Raw genomic sequence first — 20,664 nt, forward strand, 5'->3', positions numbered from 1 at the left:
ACAAGTCACCATCACCATGGAGACCACCATAGCCCAGGTCACCATCACCATGGAGACCATCACGGTACAAGTCACCATCACCATGGAGACCACCATAGCCCAGGTCACCATCACCATGGAGACCATCACGGTACAAGTCACCATCACCATGGAGACCACCACAGTGCAGGTCACTATCATCATGGAAACCTTCACAGTCCAGGCCATCATCATCATGGAGGTCACCACAGTCCAGGCCGTCATCAAGATGCAGAACTCCACCACCATGGAGATGACCGCAATGCAGGCCACCATCATCATGAAGACCACCACAGTCCAGGCCACCATCATGACACAGAGCACCACAGTCCAGGCCACCATCATCATGAAGACCACCACAGTCCAGGCCACCATCATGACACAGAGCACCACAGTCCAGGCCATCATCCTCATGTTGACCATCATAATCTGGGTCACCACCATCATGGTGGCAACCACAGCCCAGGCCACCATCGTGACACAGAGCACCACAGCCCAGGCCACCATCGTGACACAGAGCACCACAGTCCAGGCCACCATCATGACACAGAGCACCACAGTCCAGCCCCCCATCATCATGACGTTGACCACCATAGTATAAGTCACCATCATCATGGTGACCACCACAGACCAGGTCATCATCATCACCAAGACCACCACAGTCCAAGCCATCATCATCATCATCGTCATCATCATCAAGACCACGACAGTCCAGGCCATCATCATGACACAGGCCTCCACAATTCAGACCACCATCATCATGGAGCTCTCCACAGTCCAGACCATCATCTCCACCCTAAACACCCTCACAGTCCTGACCACAGCCACACTCCAGGTCATCATTCTCATCATAAAATCCACCACAGTCCAGACCACCATGAACATGGAGACCATCACAGTCCAAGCCATCACCACAAGGTTCATCACAGTCAAGGCCAGAATCATGGGGACCAGCATAATCTAGACCATTGTAATTATGGAGACCAGAACACTCCAGGTCATAATCATGGACATGACCACAGTCCAGGCCATCATCATAAAGAACACCACAATCCAGACCATCCAGATTTTGGGGATCAGGACACTCCACGCTATCTTCAGGGAGATGACCACAATCAAAGCCATCATCATGGAGACCACCACAGCCCAAGCCATGCTCATGAAGTGCAACACAGTCTAGGTGACCATCATGAAGATCCCCACCATTCACACCATCATTATGAAAGTCACAGCAGTCCAGGCCATGAACAGACAGTCCACCATAGTCCAAGCAGTGTTCATGAAACTCATTGTAGTCCAGCTAGTCATCAGGAAGATGACTGTCACAGTCCAAGTCCTCACCATGAAAGCTACCATACCCCAGGTCATCAACATAGAGACCATCACAATCCAGATGTTCAGCGTCATCATGTTGAATACCACCAAACAAATCTTCATCATGACCATCACCCTGAATCTTCGGCAGATCTGAGCCTGAACAGTGATCTTGAACACAACACTCTTGATGATCATCATCATAATTTAAAGGAGTATTCTGCTATTAGTTCACCTTCACACAGAAAGCCAGAATGTCTTGTCAGCACTGATTCCCCCAGCAACACAAATAATCCCTCTGGTTTGGATGAAGAACGGACAAGTTTCTCCAGGCCATTCCATGTTAAAGTATGGTCTTACTTTTCAAGTCTAAACTTCTGCATGCAATCTATCTTTAGAGTTCGTTCACTTTTAGGGAAGAGTCACAAAAAAACCCATAAGTTATGTAACAATATTTGTCTCATTTGTTTTCCTATTGATTCTGGCAAGTGCATGCACGGCATGGTGGAAAATACATTATTTGCAGCAGAACAATAGATTAGACACTATGCACAAAAGTAATGGAAATCAATTCAGCATCCAAACTAAATGTTTTTATTCTTATGTCCTTTTTAAACCTCTTTAGTTTTTAGACTTTAGCAGTACAGCAGTACTTCCATTTGAATGTGTTTCATCTCACCAACATATTTCTTTCTTTTCCCATACAGGAAAAATCGCATGACTTTGGCAGGATCATGTAAGCCCAATGTTTTCCTTTAGGGCAATAGTCTCAACCTGCATTCCTCAAGGGACAGAGTCCAGCAACCTTTAGACATGTTTCTTGTCTTACAGACCTGAATTAAATGGCGAAACGTCCTCACTAGCATGCAGTCACGCTATACAGAGCTATGCTAATTAGCTAATATTAGCAGAGAGACCTCTGAAAGTTTCAGGACTGTGGCTGTTGAGGACTGGCGTTTGAGATCGCTGCTTCAGGGTTTTGCTAACTGAAAAAGTTATAAAGTGATGGCGGTAACTTAGTGAAGTGTTTTTCTTTTACTTTTTGTTTGTCTAGGATACTGCAAAACCAAAATGAAAGTCTGCAGCAAAGTTTACTGAAGACAGCAGTGAGGATGGAGTGCTTGGGAGAAGAGTTCATCAGTAGCCAGAAGATCCTGGAAACTGAACTTCAGAGGACTCGCATGGAGCTCAGCAACCTCATGGGCAGGTTTAGCAGGTGCCTCCAGAATAAAAACATCTTCTTCAGAGGGGAATGGTTTGAGATGACACAAAGCCAAAAGCAGACTTAATAAATTCATTCCAAGCTATGCAGAATACTTTGAAGCAGATGGGCTACAGCAATGGAAAACCACGCCAGGTGCCCCTCTGTCTCCCACGAAACAGGAAACAAGGTTGCAGTTTACAAAAGCAAATTTAAAGTGTACAATAGAATAGAGGGAAAATGTTGCCTGGTAATGGGAGTCTCAGTTTTATCTAGAAAGCAGTTATTCATCCTTTCTTGCATCGATAGTTTAGGCTGCTGGTGGTGGTAGTGTCAAGGTGTGAAGGAGATAAAGATAATGTCTTGGTACATCCTGGGCCTGTTGCATCTGAGTATGAATACTGCCAATGTCCATCACTGTATTACCACGGTACAGCCATTTTCAGTCTTCCTACACAATTCCACTCAATTCTCATCTCCTTTCAATGATCCATGGGCTTTCTCTGATTTCTCATCCAAGTGGATTTCTCCAATAGAATATCAACTGGACCAACGAGTGAACTGAAGGAGAAGTTGTGAATAATAGTGTTGATTTTCTCTGCCATTTTAAGATTGTAGTTTGCCTGTAGTTTGGCAATGACAGCAGAAGGGAGGCTTTCTGTTCTTGTTGGCCCACATTTCCAAATATTGAAGTAAGATTAACAGCCATCTTGTTTGGCTTGGCACTTCTCTCTTCGCAGTGCAGGATGGTAGTTTACAGAGCAGGCAATTTCCGGTAAGCTTCATAGCATCAAACCGGCACATTACATACGTCATGGGCAAACGTGACTCCCCAGGCACTAAATCTCCATCCAAAAGAGCAGCTTTAGGTCATGGTGGAACTGGGGATCCACGTCATGGACTGACAGCAAGTCTATATCGATATAATGTTATTTTCCCAAAATGGGTTCAAATCTCCAAGGAATGTTTTACACACCTTTTTTTGAACAACTGATACAAATAACTACCACAATTGTAAAACACTTTACTGACTGGAAAGGTGCAACTGATAAAGTGGTGACTGTGCTTGCATGGTAACATGTTGCACATATATGTTCTTTATTCTGCTTCTGTCTCTTTTCTTAAGGCTCCGTGATGATTGTTCCTCCACACAACAGACCAATAGTCGTCTAGAGTTGAAGCTTCACTCAGTGGTGAGGCAGCAACTCTCCCTCAATTAACATATTCCTAAATGTTTTGGTGAGCTGTACTGTGGGCCAATTATCTTACTTACTGAAGAACCTGCGTTTTCCCTGTCTTCTCCACCAGCTTCAGAATATGGAAGGAGAACAAGAAAGGTTGAATCTGCGCATCTCCGAATTGACCGAGGAACTGAGTGACGCTCAGTATGCCAGCACCATGGAAGAAATAAACGTGAGATGTTTGCCTTTATCATCACATTCAAAGCACACACGCATTTACTAAAAGTGGGCACAGTACAATAAAATATGAATTGTATTGATTGATTTCAGTTTTTGATTTTTGTTTAACTTTATATTTTCTTGATAAGGTGTAACAGTACATTGTCAAGTATCCAAACAATACAAAGTAATGCATATTTGTGGAGTGATAGGAAACAGTTTTCGGCTTTTACTTATAGGAACTTGTAATAACCGATCAACAAATGAATGTTAGCCATGCCCTTATCCTCACCTCTAGACTTTGAGGTGCAGTTTTGACAGATTAGATTATTTCAGGGTGAAGCTGCAGGAACAGGAACTATTAAATAATTATATGGACATTATATATGTATGTACATATATGTGTGTGTCTGTCTGTGTGTGTGTGTGTGTGTGTATAGTTTTGCGTTTCAATGTTTTTGTTTTTTTTACATATTTAATATATAAGCTGTCCATCAAATTAATTATTTCAATCAAACCTTTATTTATTTCATGATATATTTAAATACTTGTTTAACAATGTGTATATTTGTTTCATTTTGTCTTTTTTAACCCTCTGTAGGTAAACACCATGTAATATTCTCACAGTCAAGCACTACTTTGTATTGGTCAATCACAGCAAAACACCGGAGATTGTGATTATGAAGTAACAAAATGTGAGAAGGTCAAAGTGGTGTAATTTAGCAAGGCACTATAACCGATTAAGTTTCAACCTCTGTTCACTTTAGGCAACAGCCGGGCCGCATCAAGTCAACCCACACTCTCATTCTGGTGACGCACTGCCGCAGATGAGTCCTCCAATCGCCCCCCCACCGGCTCAGTTCATGGACAGCCACAACTATGGGAAAGAAGCCACCTCTGCACCGGAGCAGGCTTTGGGGTCGGTTCCAGAGGAGGAGGAATCCGACTGGTCCGAGGTGGGAGAGGAGACCCCACGCCTCATACTGACGGGATCAAACAGAGGTCAGGCATGGAGGCCGGAAGAAGCGGACATGGACAAAGACAGCGAGTCGGGAAACGAGGACCAAGTGAGAAGACACTCTCCGCGCCCTCTGCAGATACCCCATCTTCAGTTCACCATTCACAACGAGTTCGTCCCGTCGTCCCACGCCAACACTTTACCTTCCGGCTTCAAGAATCTGTCTGACGGCATGTGCAAGGAGGAGAGCTACAGGATCACCACAAGTCCAAATGTCAAGTCTTCCATCCTCATCCGTTCTGCGAGCCTAGAAGAAATACCTCTGATACGCCACGACGAAGAGCTCAGAGGAACAGAGGCCGCGCGTTGCCTTCACCATTCAGCTGACGAAGCCTTCGAGGACCTCGACAATCAGATCATTCATCACTGGCGAATGAGCAGTGACAGGGACACGGTCATCAGGAGGCTGGTAAAGAGCAGAGCGCCCGAGGAAGACTGCATCCTAGCCAGCCTGCGGTCGGCGGAACAGCTGCTCAATCACTTCATATGCGACCCGACGTCGGGTGAAAGAAGAGACCCGGCCAGGTTTGAGATGCACGGTTGGACCGGGGAGATTCCGGAGGAGGTCCTGAAAGGGGAGCGAACTCAGCTCTGACTGTGCACTGTAAAAAACCGAAACAAAACTAAACTAAAAAGCTGCTGAAGATTGAGTTTTCAAACGCTTGCTAATGTATTTATGTTTTATAATAAACTGTAAATTAGTAGTTACCTTGCCAGTTAACTTCTAATTGTATCTCATTTTCTTTTCATTGTGTTTCATGACAAGCCTTCCACTCCCTTCATCACTAGCATGTTGTTGAACTGATCACAATCCCAGCGACAAAGCAGATTCTTTTTCCTCTTCTTTCATAAACTTACCTATAATATTTATTCCGGTGTAGCATCAAAGCTTTTCGCCCAGTCCTCTTTTAAATAATGTATGATTAATGGATTTGAAATAACAGTAACAGGAGTGCGATAAAACGGTGTAAACATCGAACCACCGCGGTGCAGCTTGGATTCAGCTCCGCTGGCTAATTTGTTGCAGAATATTATGTCGGATGTTTAGGGATAGCTTTCTAAATTTTTGTGTTCTCTGTGCTGTATGAAATTGTAGACGCCATCTTGTTTGCATGTATGTTTGTATGTATTTATAGTATTTTGTCTTTATGCGACCTCTTTGTACCTTCATGAACAGTAAAACTGTGACAATACTGGATTAGCTTGTCAAAACACCTGATCACAACACATGTAGGTATGTCTATATTCCACCTAATAAAGCAAATAAGTTAGACTCAGTATGTACTTTATGCATTTGTTTTATTTCTTTATACTTAGGTTACCAACACAAATCAATATAATTGAATCTAAAAGAATAAACTTGTAGTTTTCTAACTATGTTATAAAAAATTTTTTTGGAGAGCATTAAATGTTAGCTATTACATAACCTAAATTTTACTTGAACGTAACAGTCAAATGTTGAAATGAACAATATGACCTACTTTTGCTTTATTGCCAACTTTATGTTGGTAGTAAATCTACCTAAAGAATGTGAATGAATATGACTGGATCCGGAAAAGGACAGACCCCACACATCCTGGACACAACTTGTTCAGACAGTTACATTCAGGTCGACACTAAAGAGTGCTATCTGCAAAAACCGGCTGCCATAGAGACAGTTTCTTTTCCCAGGTTGTTTCTCTGATTAACACGACAAACATCTTGCAGTGTGAGTGAGTAGTCAGCTACTCTGCTGTGAAACAAAAATCTATTTATTTTCACTATCACAACCTACCTTTCTCTTTTTTCTTTATATGTAAAAAAAAGTCTAATAAAAAAATTTACTCTATATTAAACAGAAAAAAATAAAATAAAGTTGTTTCTGTTTCCAAAACGATTTCATTTCTCTATATTTACATTTAACATCAGAGTGATAGGTATTCTGTGTAGGGAATGTTATGAGCCTATTAATGCTGTGCTGAGAGTTATATTTGTCTCTCTAAACTCCTCAGTAGCATTAGAAGATAATCATTACTAATACTCTGCTACTTCACTGGTTATGGCAACAGAAATATTTTATCTTAGTAAAAGTTGTCAAGTACAATACAAGTAATTTATTAGCCCTCAAACCTTCAATGCTCCATTATAGTTGAAAATATTGAAAGGAAAATCATACAAATTTGCTCTGTGCAAAATTCTGAATGAATCTATATATTTTACATGTCTGATTTATTTCTAGTAGCCTCATATTTATTTAGATTTATAGAATAAAGATATTTAAAATTATGTCCCTAAGCACGAGTGTTTTCACAAATAATGACTTCAGTAAGAATATCTTCCTGTCAGATTCGATAAGGCTCGTCGTTCCCGTCCCAGTGTGTGAGTAATGTGTGCTGAGCAGACATTGGCCTGGATCCACAGACCGGTTTAATAGGATAGGTAGGCATTAGCAGTAAGACGCTCCCACCATGCAGTGTGCCAAATCCACTGTGTGGCACACAGGAAGACGTCCGGTGGTCAGCGGAGAACTGGACTTTTTCACGACGTTTTGTGGAGACCAATAAGGTGAACTTTGGGGCATTCACATCTGTTTATTTTGAGGTGACACCACTGGAGATGTTGAAAAAAAAAAAGTTTTTAATCTTACAGGATCTGGAGAGAGGTTTTCTAAATTTCTCACTATTTTTCTTTTTGTGCAGCTCAGTTGTCATCTTTCAGTTTTATTGAAATTCATCTTCACCCTGAGACTTTTGGGGTCTCTTAACTCTAAACTCTTCTCTCGCCTCGCAGACAAAACACAGCATCGTCTCTCGCTGGCTCGTCGCTCTCCTTCCCCTTCTCCCCCGGTGAGACTCGGATCCCCCCAAAACCCTGCGCTGCAACCATGGTGGTCATGAAGATGAAGTTCCCCTTCCAAAAACGGGTGAAGCTGGCACAGGGACTGTGGCTCCTGTCCTGGTGTGCCACGGTTGCCGGGGCCACGACCTTTACCCTGGGGTGCCTCCTGAAAACGGAGCTGCGCAGGAGAGCGGAGGTATTTGCTGTGATGCCTGTCAAATCCTTGGTATCTTTTTATTATATAATGTTTAGCATCATTACTAGCTGAAATCATAACATTTAATTTAGAGCTTTATTGAAGGAGTTATTGATATGAAATGCAAAACTATTATGCAGTTTATGTTTGTCTGTATTAGAAATGTAATCTATGAAATCACAGCTGTAACTTCTGGTATGATGCAAAAATAACAAGTTTTGGACTTTTTTGTGTGCAAGTTTTAGGATACTATTGCTGATGCAAAGTATCAAAACATTTGTCAAACATCATCATGGACTTTGGGAATATATTTGTAGTTTGACAAATTGGTCAGTATAACACAAAACATCATTAACTCTGAACCTGCAAAGGTTTACAGACCTTTGACCCACTTTGGATCCTGACTAATCATTTCTTAAATCAGAGTCTCGGTCAAACTAATCCCTTATTCTGAAGGCTGTCACGTTTTCCTCACATAAATCAGTGTGCTTTTATTTGAGCTTATTTAATTTTTTTATCTTGTATCAACTAGAACATGTACTTTTACATAGTACTTTGCACGGATTTGCAAAGTAAAGAAAGAAAATGTCGACTGTGTTACAAGTACTGTTGGTCACTTGGATGTTCTGGTATGTTTTATGGTCTGATGGGACAAAGATTGAGCTAAAAATTCAAAAGTTTTCTAGAAAACACAAAAGAAAGCAGAAACAAAGGAGCCTAAATATTCTTCACTCATTTAAGAGCAAAAATCCCTATTGCTTTTTATAGCACCACCCAGTGGTAAACTGATGTTAAAGCCCTTCCAGCGCTGCTGCAGAGCACATGAGCGAGTTTAAGGTCAAAATACAGCAGTTATGATCTCACTTCAATGTTTTGAAAAAAGTTTTAAAAAAAGAAAGGTGTGAAGGTTATGTGTACAGATAATTTTTTAAAAAGAACAGTGAAAGTAGTTTGCATTGTTTCAATTGAATATGACTTCAGTAAATCAGAAATGAACTGCCTCAGTCGAACAGTTCACTGCATTGTGATGCATCATCTCTTTGTGGATACATGGAACCAGTAGCATATTTTCCACATAGTTTTTTATTAATGAGTGCACATAAATTTATGATGTAGAGTTCATAATCAAAGAAACCTAACTTACTGAATTTCTGCATTTTGCATGTCCGACTTTCAGGTAATGGCTAACACAGACATACATATCGTGCCCAACACCCTCATGATTGTTGGGCTGGCGTCTTTGGGCATCAACTACTTTGCCTCGAAGATCTGTCAGGACGCCTTGGACGCCGGCCGATTCCCTCGCTGGAAGAACTTCCTGAAGCCCTACTTCGCTGTCTCGTGCTTCTTCACCGTCCTCATGCTGCTCGCCATCATCATGAGCTATGCCATGAAGGGCAGCTTGGAGTCTTCGCTGAAAGCCGGCCTGCGGAATGGCATCCGCTTCTACAAGGACACGGACACCCCGGGCCGTTGCTTCCAGAAGCAGAACATCGACCGCTTACAGATGGAGTTCCAGTGCTGCGGGAACAATGACTTCAGGGACTGGTTTGAGATCCAGTGGATCAGCAACCGCTACCTTGACTTCAGCTCCACGGAAGTGAAAAAGTAAGTAGATGAGACCAAAAGAGCTCCCTATGAAGACGTATCCATAGAGAACTCTTCCTGAGGCAGTGGTTTCTTACGTCTTTCTGTAGCCGCATCAAGAGCAACGTAGACGGACGCTACCTGGTGGATGGAGTCCCGTTCAGCTGCTGCAACCCCAGCTCTCCACGACCATGCATCCAGTATCGCCTGACCAACAACTCAGCTCACTACAACTACGACTACCAAACCGAGGAGCTCAACATCTACCTTAGAGGCTGCAGAGAGGCCCTGGTCAACTACTACATGGGTTTGATGAACACCATTGGAGCTGGAGTGCTGTCCATCTTCCTCCTGCAGGTAAACTTGGAAAAATTTTAAGTTGACTGCTGCTAATTTTAAACTGGTGTTTCCATTGACCTCTGGCTTTCTGTTAATTGGTAAATAAGAAACAAAGTCCCTTATTGCAGCAGGTTGAGTTGATATTTACATTGCCAGCCTCTCATTCCTTCCTTCGTTTCTTTCCCTGCCTAAGGGCTCCGTTCTGGTGAGCTTGCGCTTCCTGCAGACTGCCATGGAAGCAGTGGCCGGGAAGGAGAACACGGAGATCGAAACCGAAGGGTACTTGCTGGAGAAGGGAGTGAAGGAAACCGTCATGGAGTACCTCGATCCTGTGCTCACGTTCCTGCTGCTCAAAAACAAGGTGGAAGAAGGGACAGCCGGAGAGACGACCACTGCGCCCGCCTAAACTAAACCGCACACCCTGTATAGACATGTAAATAATTTTTACAGAGATCATTATTTATTTCAATTTAAAAAAAAGGGCAATTCAAACAAACAAATGTCTATGAATCTCACAAGATTAGAGAGTGGGGTTTTTTTTATTGTCAGTTGGACGATGCCAGATAATTCAGAATGGTCTTCAAATTAAAACTCCACCCAGGAACCTTCAGTACAAATAAAAGAAGCACAAAAGTTACAGTAAAAATAAAAAAAACCAAAGAATTTTCTAGGAATATACATTGTCAAAATAAAGTACCACTTTTTTAAATTCCTTTCTACTTTTTCCTGTTGCGACCTGTCCGTGACTGGTAACCCGTCACTGTTGTTCTGTGTTTGTTTGTTGCTTTTGAAAGTGATCTACCATTTGCATTCTTACGACCAAAAGCAATAAATCAGTATTTGATGAGGCAGTGTACACAGATGATTTTTGTGGACTTATGAAAACAGAGATGTAAAGCTGACCGTAGAGAGACATGAGGCGCAATGCTCTGCTGCGTAACAGGACTATGACATAATTTAACAGATGACTTATTAAAGTTTGAAGTTACTAAATGCCTTATGGCGTGGCGTCCCTTTTCCTTTTTTTTCTAACATAAATAAAGCACATTCGAGTATTGTAATACATTTCTCTTCATGGCGAATCCTCTGGCCTGCATCTCTGCCCTTGCTTCTCCTCTCTCATGAAGGAATAGGATTAAGAAGATTGATTAAGCGGTGTCAGTAATTCAGTTAAAGCCATCAAGTGTGTGCCCTGTCCTGACACCTTTGTTAAAGCTGCTAAACCCATTTACAGCTGTAATCCCCATCCTGCTGAACTTTGCATTTACTCACCTGTGTCAGGTGGAGGGAACAAGCGAAAATGTAAACAATTCTGTGGCATACAATTTGACAAAACCCCTAAGAGTTTGGATGTTCTGTTCTTTGAATATGGATCTTATTTTTTCAAGTTTGTTTTTCAGTCTGTGGAAATGTTATTAATGGCTGCTACAACTACAACTATTAGTAATAAAAAACAAATAATATTAATTAGTATTATTACTGACTGCATAGTGGTGGGGTTGTTAGCACTTTTGGCTTGCTTAAAGAAGGTCCTGGTTTTGAATCCACAGTTTGCATGGTCTCCATGGACATATGTGGCTTTTCTCAGAGTATAACAAACTACATACATGTTAGGTTATTTACATGGTGCATGCTTTGTCCTGTGATGGACTAGCACAATGTCCAGGATGGCTGTAAGCCATTATCCTCTGCAAGTTGCCATTTTTTTTGTCTCAAATATGCAAAAACTGCTCTCTAATTATCTAATTACAATTCAATAGCTTGTTGTTCAATCGGTTGTTTTTATAATAATAATAATAATAATAATAATAATAATAATAATAATAATAATAATAATAATAATAATAATAATAAATTTATTTATTATTTATTTCTTTATTCATTTTGTCTCTATTGTGTTTGCACGGTTTTATTTTGCTTATAATCTCTCATTTGTGGACGGATCAACAAAGACTTGCCTGGATAAAAAAAACAAAATAATCTCCTTGATGGATTTCAGTGACGATGACGTACCTATTACGTAAGGTGACGACTGCGCGCTCTTTAGTTTTCAACTTGTTTTCGGGATTAAATCTTTTTGGCCTCGCTATAAACATATCGCTCATTTAGACAAAAGGGAAATTATAAATCACCATGGAGGTAGACATTTGCTATAAGTCACTTCAATAAAGTATTCGTATTTAAAAGTTTCTCCGTCCTGCTGAGGTTAAGAGCTTTTGATATTAACCACAACGCGCCCTGATGAGGAACCGGTCAGAATGATCGAATCGTTCAGCTACCACACACTCTCTGCCCGGAAAGCTAATTTCGGGCGCCTGGCTAACCCTTCCTCGCTGGAAAAACACCGCAGCAACGAACTGCTTGTTGACTCATGTATTTAGCAGTTTTTGTTACAATATCAGAATTTTGTCCCAGGAAAACGCAGCGAGTGAAGGTGAATTTACCATAATACAGGTAGGTGACCGGAACGTCTGTTTATTTCTACAGACTGCAGGAAAGAACATTGAAAGTTAGCTGATGGGCCAGAGATAAGTGTTCAAATTGGCAAAGTAGCTCCTGAATAACATAACATAACATACTAAAGTAAAAGCAAAACCCGTCACTCCGAGGTGGTGGTGTTTAAATCGTTAACATAGCAACTTGTTTCGTCTCTGAGCTAGCATTAGCTAACGGTAATTTGATTTGGTGATGATGGATTTTTCCCCCCGAAACCCTTATCTGTTAGGCTGTCATTCCTGTTAGACCTGGGCAGGGAATCAACTAATGTCCTTGAGACAGCTTCCCCTTTCTGTCTGTAAAGGCATTAGACGTTTAAGAAACTTACCAAACACAAATTTGCTTGAGTTAAAAAAACAAAACAAAACAAAAACAAAGCAGACGGAAAGAAAAACAGAAGAATGGACATTTTGGGCCAACCACAGTCGCCCAGTACGTTGAATTATTCCCAGTAAGGATCCCTTAAGGCGACACACTGACTGTCAGTAAGGACAGTTGGTTTATTTTAGCATACGTGTTAAATAATATGGTCATATAATATATGCTATTATCTACATTTTAAAGGCGCTGCTAAGGTTTGTGTTTATTAAAACACACATTGGAGGGGTGAAATCTGTATTTACACCCATCAGTCAATTCAAGAGTAGACCAAACAAAACAAAACGTTCCTTTCCCAATCTGCACTCTCCAGCTCCTAAAGGAGGAAGATGTAAATAATACTTGTCAACAGGTTCTCCTACCTGAGCTGTGAACGTTCCCAGCTCCTCCAGAGTCACAACGTGCCTCATGGCTGCTTCTCTAATTAATTATCTTTTTCTTTCTGCTATTTAAGTTTAGGTTGCCAGTTATGTTTGCAGTTTTGTTGTACTCTATATGATTCTATCATACCATTATTTTCCTTCCATATCACATATGTATGTATAACTTTTTGTTGATATATCACAGGAGTCTGCAACCTGTGGCTCTGCTGCTGTCTAAATGTCCTACCTGCTCTAAGTATTGGCGTTTGTGTTTCAGATAAAAGATGGAGGGTGACAACTGCAGTTTTCCTCCGGATTTGTCTGATGATCATTCGCAAAGAGGAAGTGTGGCTTCTTCCGCAACACTTTCCCGTGGTAAGGGAGGAATGAATTATCTCCTTCCTCTTTTTATTTTGTTTTTGTTTTGCCTCATAGTCTATTGAGATCATTAAGAATGGAAAAACCTCTATTGTGCTGTTGTGAACCACTTTTTGCATGTGTGTCCCACAGCTCAGGACGTGCTGGTGTATTTGTTTGGTGAGAGCGCCGTCCACTTATCCATGGAAGGGCTCGGCAGCGTCTCCGTGCAGGAGTTGGGCCGTAGCGTTCGTGAAGCCCTGCAGATCCCAGAGTCCGCACCGGATACTTTTGCCTTTTGGCTCTGTTCTCCTTTGCTTGGTAAGAACCCTTTTTTTTTTGTTTGTTTGTTTTAATGATTTGGGCATCCTGTCATCTTCTAATAAGTTCAAAACACAACTAACTGGATCGCCTTTTCTTTTATTCTGCAGAGCTGCAGCTGAAGGCGAGGCATCAGCCGTACAAGCTGTGCAGGCAGTGGCAGGATCTGCTGTATCGATTCACTGACGCGTCAGAAGACGACATTTCACAAGGTGGGAACTTGAACGGGATTAGCAGCACAAAGGGTCTTATTTGGAATATACTAATGGCCTGGGGCCATTTAACACTGAGATCGCACGTACTTTCCACACGTACTCCAGCTTCGCATGCTAATGCTAAGCGTGCCACTTAGGTTAATGTGTAGAGATAAAATAGCTGAGCATCAGCTTTCATGACTGAATGCTGTGGACTAGAGCTGAAACAATCATTTGTGAAGAATCAATTATTGAAACAATAATTAACTAATTTAGTAACGGATTAATCGTTAACTGGAGTATGCAGCCCAAAAAAAAAAATTGTTAAAAGAAGAACACACTCAGAGAAATTGAGTAAGTGTTCAAAAAATATATATATCAATTTTACATTTAAGGTTAAATTAAAAAAAATCCTTTGTTGGTTTATATTGTGCTTCTTCACATTAAAGTTTAACTGTAATAGAATTTAGAGACTTGTTTTGTCTTGCAAACCTGTGCAAATAATTATTTTCCCACTGTAACAATCCTGGTGCAATTAAAGTAGTTCTTACAGATGTGCACAATGCACAGAGTTTTTGTTTAGAGTTTTATGCTCAGAGTTTTACACCAGAGAGCTGTTATCTCTCACAAACAGACCACACAGCAGACTTTTGTTGAAGTGCTACTCGTCTCTAAACGGCTGTGAGCCGGTGACTCAGTTTGCTGTTTGTTTTTGTCTTTTCCGTGGTTATTAGCAATCAAAGTGGAAAAGCTCACATGTGTTAACTCCAAGTCACAGAAAAAGGGAACGGCAACGGCTAAAAACACCACCAAGGATATCAAAGGGAGTATTTAATTGCTTTGAAAGTTTTTTTTTTTTTTTTTTCCTTTTTGTGTAGGACGTTCTGCCCACACTCAAGGGTTGTCAGCCTGGACTGAGTGGGTTGAGTTGTCTGTAGCCTCAGTGCTCCACTCTGAATTGAGAGACTCTTGTTAAGTGTCAAATTAAATGACCTAAAAACCAGTAAACACTGACTCATCCTTATTTCCTACTTTTCTTTTCTTTTCTTTTTTTCTTTTCTCCTCAGATGAACCATATCTGCAGTACAGGCGCAACGTGTTTTACCCGAAGTCTAAAGAGCTGCAGGTAGCATCCGCACTGCGAAGCGTTCATTGGCAACTGTTACTCGTTGCACGAAGCTCTTAAGCTCGCCGTTGCGTTAGAAAACACTAATTGCGTCTCTGCTCCTCCACAGATTAAAGATGAGACTGTGTTGAGACTTCTCTACGAGGAGGCCAGGAGCAACATCCTCTCTGGCCGGTACCCGTGCGACCCGGAGCACTGGGCGGGGCTCGGCGCCTTGTCCCTCGCTCTTGAGGAGGGGCCTGGTCTTGACAGCCAGCAGATCACCACTAAAATCAGGTAAGTTGATCTGTTGGTTTGTGTTTAAGGACCGATGTTCAGAAGCTGCTGCCGTGTGGAATCTGATCAGATGAATGTGCCACAGAATCATTTCTAAAACATGCAGTTTGTCTCTGGTTCTGGTCGTCACGTCAAGAGAAGCCTTACCAACTTTATTACAATTTAAATGGCGATGCACCGGTCAGGGTTTTACCAGCCAATAACAGTTTTATTTCAGGTCTCATTCCAATTTTCCTTTCAGAACGTCACCAAAAACCTGCTAATGTTTGTGTATGAGAGTCAAAGCATATATCCGTTATTAAATAATAATAAAAAAAAATGCATCAACCAGTTAATAGATTTCTTCTCTAATTTGGAAAGCATCAGTTTTTACTTTTACAGGATGGTTGTGACTACATGGCGTAGCATTCGTAGCACCAGAAACACAAATATTGTTCTTGAAAAACATTCCCATTTTAAATAAAATGGGAATTTTATTTCCCATTTTATTTCACACAATTTTATTTAAAATTGTGTGATTTTAAATTACTAAACTGCACACAGCGGCTGTTTTTCATCGTATTTTATTGAATTCACTGATATTTATTCACTCCCACGGAGCAGTTGAGAGATGGCAAAGATAACATTTATTTTGTTATTTTATTTACCATCAATATCTGAAACTTATCATTACAACGATGAATCAAAAAATCTATTTGATGATAAATGATAAATGGTACAGGGACAACCCTGTTCCAAGAGTATTTGCTGTAAAATAATTTCAATATATCTTTGACACCACAAAAGCAAATTATCACTTTTTTCCACAGTAAAACAAAACAAAACAAAAACAAATGAGACCCAGGAATACGTTTGTTCTTGTTGGATTCAGCAGTGAATTGTCTCACAGAGGTAGAATTTAATTTCACCTTTGCCCTCTGTTGCGCGCAGGGAAAAGAAGCTGCCTTCCTTCGTGCCGGCTCACGTTGCCGTGGGCAGCGGAGGGTTTTTCTCCACCCTGCGAGGGAAATCAAGCCGCCAGGCAGAGCTGGAGCAGAAACTCTCCGAGGAGTACGGAAAGATCAGCAAGTCCACTGGAGGCTCTCCGGAGCCGCAGCAGCTCCTGCACCAGTACCTCAGCATGTGTCACACTCTGCCTTATTACGGGTAGGAGCTGTTGTGTTAGCCACTTTTTCTTTCGTTTTCTCGTGTTGACGCAACATCTACCCTCAGGTGCGCCTTTTTCTGCGGGGAGATTGACAAGCCAGTTCAAGGCATCCTCCAACGAGGAAGACGTAAAGCTGTCAGTGTCGGGATCTGCCTGGACGGAGTTTATGTGATGGACGTGAAGGAGAAGGTGAATTTTCTTTGCATTTTCTCTTGTTTTGGGGGGAAATATTGCTAACGTTGTGCGCAGTCGGACAGTTATTAGCCGTTTACTTCTTCTCGTGAAAAGTTGTCCTCTTGCCGGTCACGTCTCGTTGCAGCATGTGCTGCTCGGGCTGCGTTTCAGCGAGCTCTCGTGGGACCACAGTCGCCCCGAAGAGGAGGGGGACTCGCACATCCTGTGGCTGGAGTTTGACGGGGAGGAAGACGGCACTCCCGTCAACAAACTGCTGAAGATTTACTCAAAACAAGTAAGAAATCGGGGGAATATGGTAAAATAATCAAACGATCTTTGCTAAAATATCCACATCCCTTGAATTCCTCTGGATTTTGTCCCTTTACAAACACAAACGTCAGGGTTTCCTATTGTGATTTTATAAGTTACGTTATTAGTTGCCCCCTCAGCGCCTCAACATAAAAAGTACCAATCAGAGCGAATCAGCTGTGTTTGAAAGCAGCATTTCCTCTACTACTTCCTGTTAAACCAGTTTTTTCTCTCCACCACTTACTGGTTTTGCACCAAATTCTTGCTTCGGAAAATAAAAATATATGTTTTTTCTGAATAAAATTGCAAAAAAAAAAAATAATAATAGTAGCTAATCTGATTACTGGACTGGAAATAGAAACCCGTTAGTTTACTCGCAACTGAAAAACAGAGGTAAGTAACCTGACGCTGCTGGTGATAATCAGGAAATAATGCATAAATGGAAGCCTACAGGGTGTCAAGTGTGGTATGCATTTCTATTCAGACCCCCTTTACTACGATGCCCTAAGTAAACATTTTAAGTGTTGTGAATACTTTTGAAAGGGTGTATTTTCAGTTTTTGCTGCAGAGGGTGATGGGTGCAGTGGTCTTACATCATCAAAAGCTGCGATGGAAAAAGCCTGTTTGAGCACCAGATGGCGAAGGGGCCTTACATAACATCAGCAAATCATAATCACACTTGGGTCCAATCCGACGACGCCAGCATGACCGCTATGCGCCTCTGCTTCCCCGTTTCAGATCAAATGGAGATTAAAGCTGGTGTTTATTGTGCGGGAAAAAAAACATTGACAAAATAATCTTTTTTTTTTTTTTTTTCTAGGCCGAGTTAATGAGCGGCTTTATCGAGTTCTGCGTGGAGCTGATGTCTACGTCAGAGGGGGGCGCCGCCAACGAGCCGGGCGTTCCCCAGGAGCCCGCCAGACAGGAAGCCGGCACCAGGAACGGCCGCGGAGGGCGCCGCGGGATGCTGCAAAGGCAGGGCAGCGTCGTGTGCAGCCGGGTCCACTCCCTCAATACCATCAGCTACGTGGATAACGGTGAGTCCTCGAAATAAACATGAAATAAAAGCGAGAGGAGCGTTTCCAGCTTCTGTTGTTTTGTCTTTCAGGCAAAGAAATCAAACGCTTAAAGCCAAAAAGAGCCGCGTCCTTCTTCACTCGGCAGGCCACGGCGCCCACTTACTCTGCAGTGAACACTGAGAGCCTGGAGCAGGGTTAAACCTCTCTGCCTCCGTCTCCTCGACGACCAAACCTGAACGTTTTTACACTGAGATGTAAAAGTGAAAAATAAGACTTCTTTTTTTTTTTTTTTTTTATTCAGTTAGTCTCTGAGCAAACCAAGGACCAAGTAAGCGGTATCTATGTGTGGGTGTATTTATCGTTTTAAAGTGGTGTACAGTATGAGAGTATGTTGATGTGAAAACTTAAGATCTTTCTAAAACCCGAACCTGCAAAGATTGAACTGAACTCGCCGGGTGGCCGACGGCCATCCAAACGCTCTTCGGCGGAGTCGAACCTCAGAGAAATCCGCCAAGCGTAAACTATTTCTGAGCTCTTCTGCAGAGTGCTGTTCTTCAAACATGCCACACCTCAAAGGAGCATAAACCACCACAGTACCTCTTTTTTTTAGCTTCCTATAAAGATTGTTGCAGCTTCCCCTCAGTCAGCATGACCAACACTTTTAGGAGAGGGAGTAACTTAAGGGTGCGAAGGCTTTTTTTTTTTTTTTTTTTTTTTTTTTTTTTTCAAACTACCGGTGCCTTGTTCTCACGATCGACGGTGAAGCCAAGTAGGAGAAACACTGGTAGAAACATAAAGGGTTCACTGTTATGGCAGCACATCTGCTGTGCTGTGGAAGTTTCTTGTGAGTACATTTTCCATTTCATTTCATTTGAGGATTTTTGCATTCATCCCTTTTTTTGTGTGTGTGTGAAACTAACACATAAAAAACTGAGTGTTAAAGATTAAAGTTAGGATCAGATAATTGAAATATAAATTAACAATAAACCTAGAGATACCAGTGTTATTCTGTTATGGCGCCTTACAAAAGCATTTTTGCCAAACTGACACAAACTTCATTGTATTGTTAACCTGTTGTGAACAGACCAGCTCAAAGTGGTGGATAATTGTCAAACAGAACCACCTTTTGATTCGATTGCGAGTCTTTTTCTGTGCGTTTGTGCCAGATTTGCATATCTACAGTAGAAGAAGAAATTTTTTGCTGAGGCTTCATTGCAAAACGTCTTGCGCTCAGCCAGCCTGGACAAAAACTACAGCATGATGCTGCCACCTCCATGTAACACCTAAGGACTGTTGTGTGCAGCATTAGATTTAGATTCACTTCACAATAATGCACTACTTTTCTGTCACATGAAATCTCATTAAAATACACTGATGTTTGTTAAATGTAAGTAAAAAGGTCAATGTTTTTGCAAGTAACTTTCTAGTTGGAGCTAAGATTTGAAGTTAATCGTTTAAATTTCCACACTAGGTACCGCTGACACTAAATAAATGCTCACATTTACCCGTTATTTCATGTTATTTATTCAATCAGTCCTTACAAGCAAAAAAAAAAAAAAAAAAAAAACTACATTATAACTGTGCCTCTCCTGAAATTTAAACTAATGGTAAAGTTTTGTTATTGAAGAAGAAGAGAGAAAGCAATATCAGTGTATAGTAGAACATTTTAAAAAAAGATGGGTTTCCACTTGTCTTCTCAAGGTGTCGTGTATCACCGTGGTGCTACACGGTAAAATTTAAAAACAGCATCTTATGGCAAATCTGACTGTACTGTATGAATTTTATTCTGCACGTCAAACCAAACCTGCTTTGTCCCGGTAGATGACAGATTTCACTCCTCGATGCGTCTCTGGATTTCAGACCGATGCAACCGCCTTGAGTCTGTACTGTGCGTTTCAAATTTTACACTGAAAGAAGGAAGCCTAATATATGTAACACTGCCTTCCACCTGAACGTATGGTTTCCTTTGATAAGTGACGGCCTCACGTGTTCTTCCTCCTCTCATGCAAACTCCAGAATGTTCCTTTTTTTTTTTGAGCTTCGGATTGTGTATCAGCGACCGTCTGTAACCCCTAGCAGTCCCGACACATCGTTGCTAGCACACACTATGCATGACCCGTTGTAGAATTGTCATTCCGACAGCCTCTGCCTAATGTAATGTTGCACTAATACTAACGTAATCTTTATACAAATGTTTCCATCAGCTGACTTTTGAACTTTTGTGATTGAATACATTTACTTCCGTTTTCATGTGTTTGTGTTTGTATACAGTAATGAAGAATTAGGTCTAATCAAATGCTGTCTCTTTAAACAGTCGCTCTGAAGAAGCAGAAGTGCCTTTTTTAAAAAAAAAAACATGTAGATACCGGAGTCCCCGTTTTCATGCTTTGAAATCGGGAATTAAAATGGTTTGTATGAATTTTACCTTTCCTACTGATGTTGTCTTGTAGGCAGTCAGTTCTGCTGTCTTTTTTTAAAATCTAAAATAAAGTAAGATGTATTAAAAAAACAAAAGTGTGCTTACTACACACCTAAAAACTGTACTGTATACTGAAGCCATATTCATTTTAACAAGCATGATGCACTGTTACAACTTTTATTCTTAAAACCATCTG

At 41.3% G+C, this 20,664-nt stretch overlaps 4 protein-coding genes across 12 annotated transcripts in view; all 4 read left to right on the forward strand.

The window, feature by feature from the left end:
* LOC106963462 (uncharacterized) overlaps positions 1–1,065 on the forward strand; it is a 5,280-nt gene extending 4,215 nt beyond the window's left edge. For 3 of the 9 annotated variants that reach the window (XM_015058376.1, XM_015058377.1, XM_015058379.1), the window contains 2 exons: positions 5–484; positions 653–1,065. In XM_015058376.1, the coding sequence (XP_014913862.1) occupies positions 5–484; positions 653–982 (810 nt within the window). In that variant the 3' untranslated portion in view covers positions 983–1,065. Of the gene's footprint in view, positions 1–4; positions 485–568 lie in introns of all 9 variants that reach the window. The other 6 variants (XM_015058378.1, XM_015058380.1, XM_015058383.1 and 3 more) reach the window with 6 other exon arrangements.
* An 808-nt stretch (positions 1,066–1,873) lies between these two features.
* Positions 1,874–6,228, forward strand: LOC106963464 (uncharacterized). The gene is made up of 5 exons (XM_015058386.1): positions 1,874–2,068; positions 2,387–2,548; positions 3,660–3,726; positions 3,842–3,946; positions 4,701–6,228. Coding segments are annotated over exons 1-5 (1,182 nt in total). The 5' UTR covers positions 1,874–2,066; the 3' UTR covers positions 5,547–6,228.
* Positions 6,229–7,385: 1,157 nt separating this feature from the next.
* rom1a (retinal outer segment membrane protein 1a) lies at positions 7,386–10,887 on the forward strand. Its single transcript, XM_015058362.1, has 5 exons — positions 7,386–7,495; positions 7,721–7,964; positions 9,142–9,572; positions 9,662–9,908; positions 10,084–10,887. Exons 2-5 carry the CDS (start codon positions 7,815–7,817, stop codon positions 10,294–10,296), a joined length of 1,041 nt encoding a protein of 346 aa, XP_014913848.1. The 5' UTR covers positions 7,386–7,495; positions 7,721–7,814; the 3' UTR covers positions 10,297–10,887.
* Positions 10,888–12,161: 1,274 nt separating this feature from the next.
* frmd8 (FERM domain containing 8) lies at positions 12,162–18,317 on the forward strand. Its single transcript, XM_015058361.1, has 11 exons — positions 12,162–12,344; positions 13,404–13,501; positions 13,637–13,804; positions 13,915–14,016; positions 15,066–15,124; positions 15,234–15,400; positions 16,331–16,546; positions 16,613–16,736; positions 16,867–17,016; positions 17,851–18,067; positions 18,139–18,317. Exons 2-11 carry the CDS (start codon positions 13,411–13,413, stop codon positions 18,246–18,248), a joined length of 1,404 nt encoding a protein of 467 aa, XP_014913847.1. The 5' UTR covers positions 12,162–12,344; positions 13,404–13,410; the 3' UTR covers positions 18,249–18,317.
* Positions 18,318–20,664: the final 2,347 nt, after the last annotated feature.

This window comes from Poecilia latipinna, unplaced genomic scaffold (assembly GCF_001443285.1).
Source record: "Poecilia latipinna isolate Pla-1442-1.1 unplaced genomic scaffold, P_latipinna-1.0 Scaffold1536, whole genome shotgun sequence".
In the NCBI taxonomy this organism is placed as follows: domain Eukaryota; kingdom Metazoa; phylum Chordata; class Actinopteri; order Cyprinodontiformes; family Poeciliidae; genus Poecilia; species Poecilia latipinna.

Coding starts and splice junctions, on each gene's coding strand:
- LOC106963464 (XM_015058386.1), top strand. Junction 3,727..3,841: donor AGTTGAAGCTTCACTCAGTG/GTGAGGCAGCAA, acceptor CTTCTCCACCAG/CTTCAGAATATGGAAGGAGA. Junction 3,947..4,700: donor GCACCATGGAAGAAATAAAC/GTGAGATGTTTG, acceptor TGTTCACTTTAG/GCAACAGCCGGGCCGCATCA.
- rom1a (XM_015058362.1), top strand. CDS start 7,815: ATGGTGGTCATGAAGATGAAGTTCCCCTTCCAAAAACGGGTGAAGCTG. Junction 7,965..9,141: donor AGCTGCGCAGGAGAGCGGAG/GTATTTGCTGTG, acceptor TCCGACTTTCAG/GTAATGGCTAACACAGACAT. Junction 9,909..10,083: donor TGTCCATCTTCCTCCTGCAG/GTAAACTTGGAA, acceptor TCCCTGCCTAAG/GGCTCCGTTCTGGTGAGCTT.
- frmd8 (XM_015058361.1), top strand. CDS start 13,411: ATGGAGGGTGACAACTGCAGTTTTCCTCCGGATTTGTCTGATGATCAT. Junction 13,502..13,636: donor TTCCGCAACACTTTCCCGTG/GTAAGGGAGGAA, acceptor TGTGTCCCACAG/CTCAGGACGTGCTGGTGTAT. Junction 15,401..16,330: donor CAGATCACCACTAAAATCAG/GTAAGTTGATCT, acceptor TGTTGCGCGCAG/GGAAAAGAAGCTGCCTTCCT.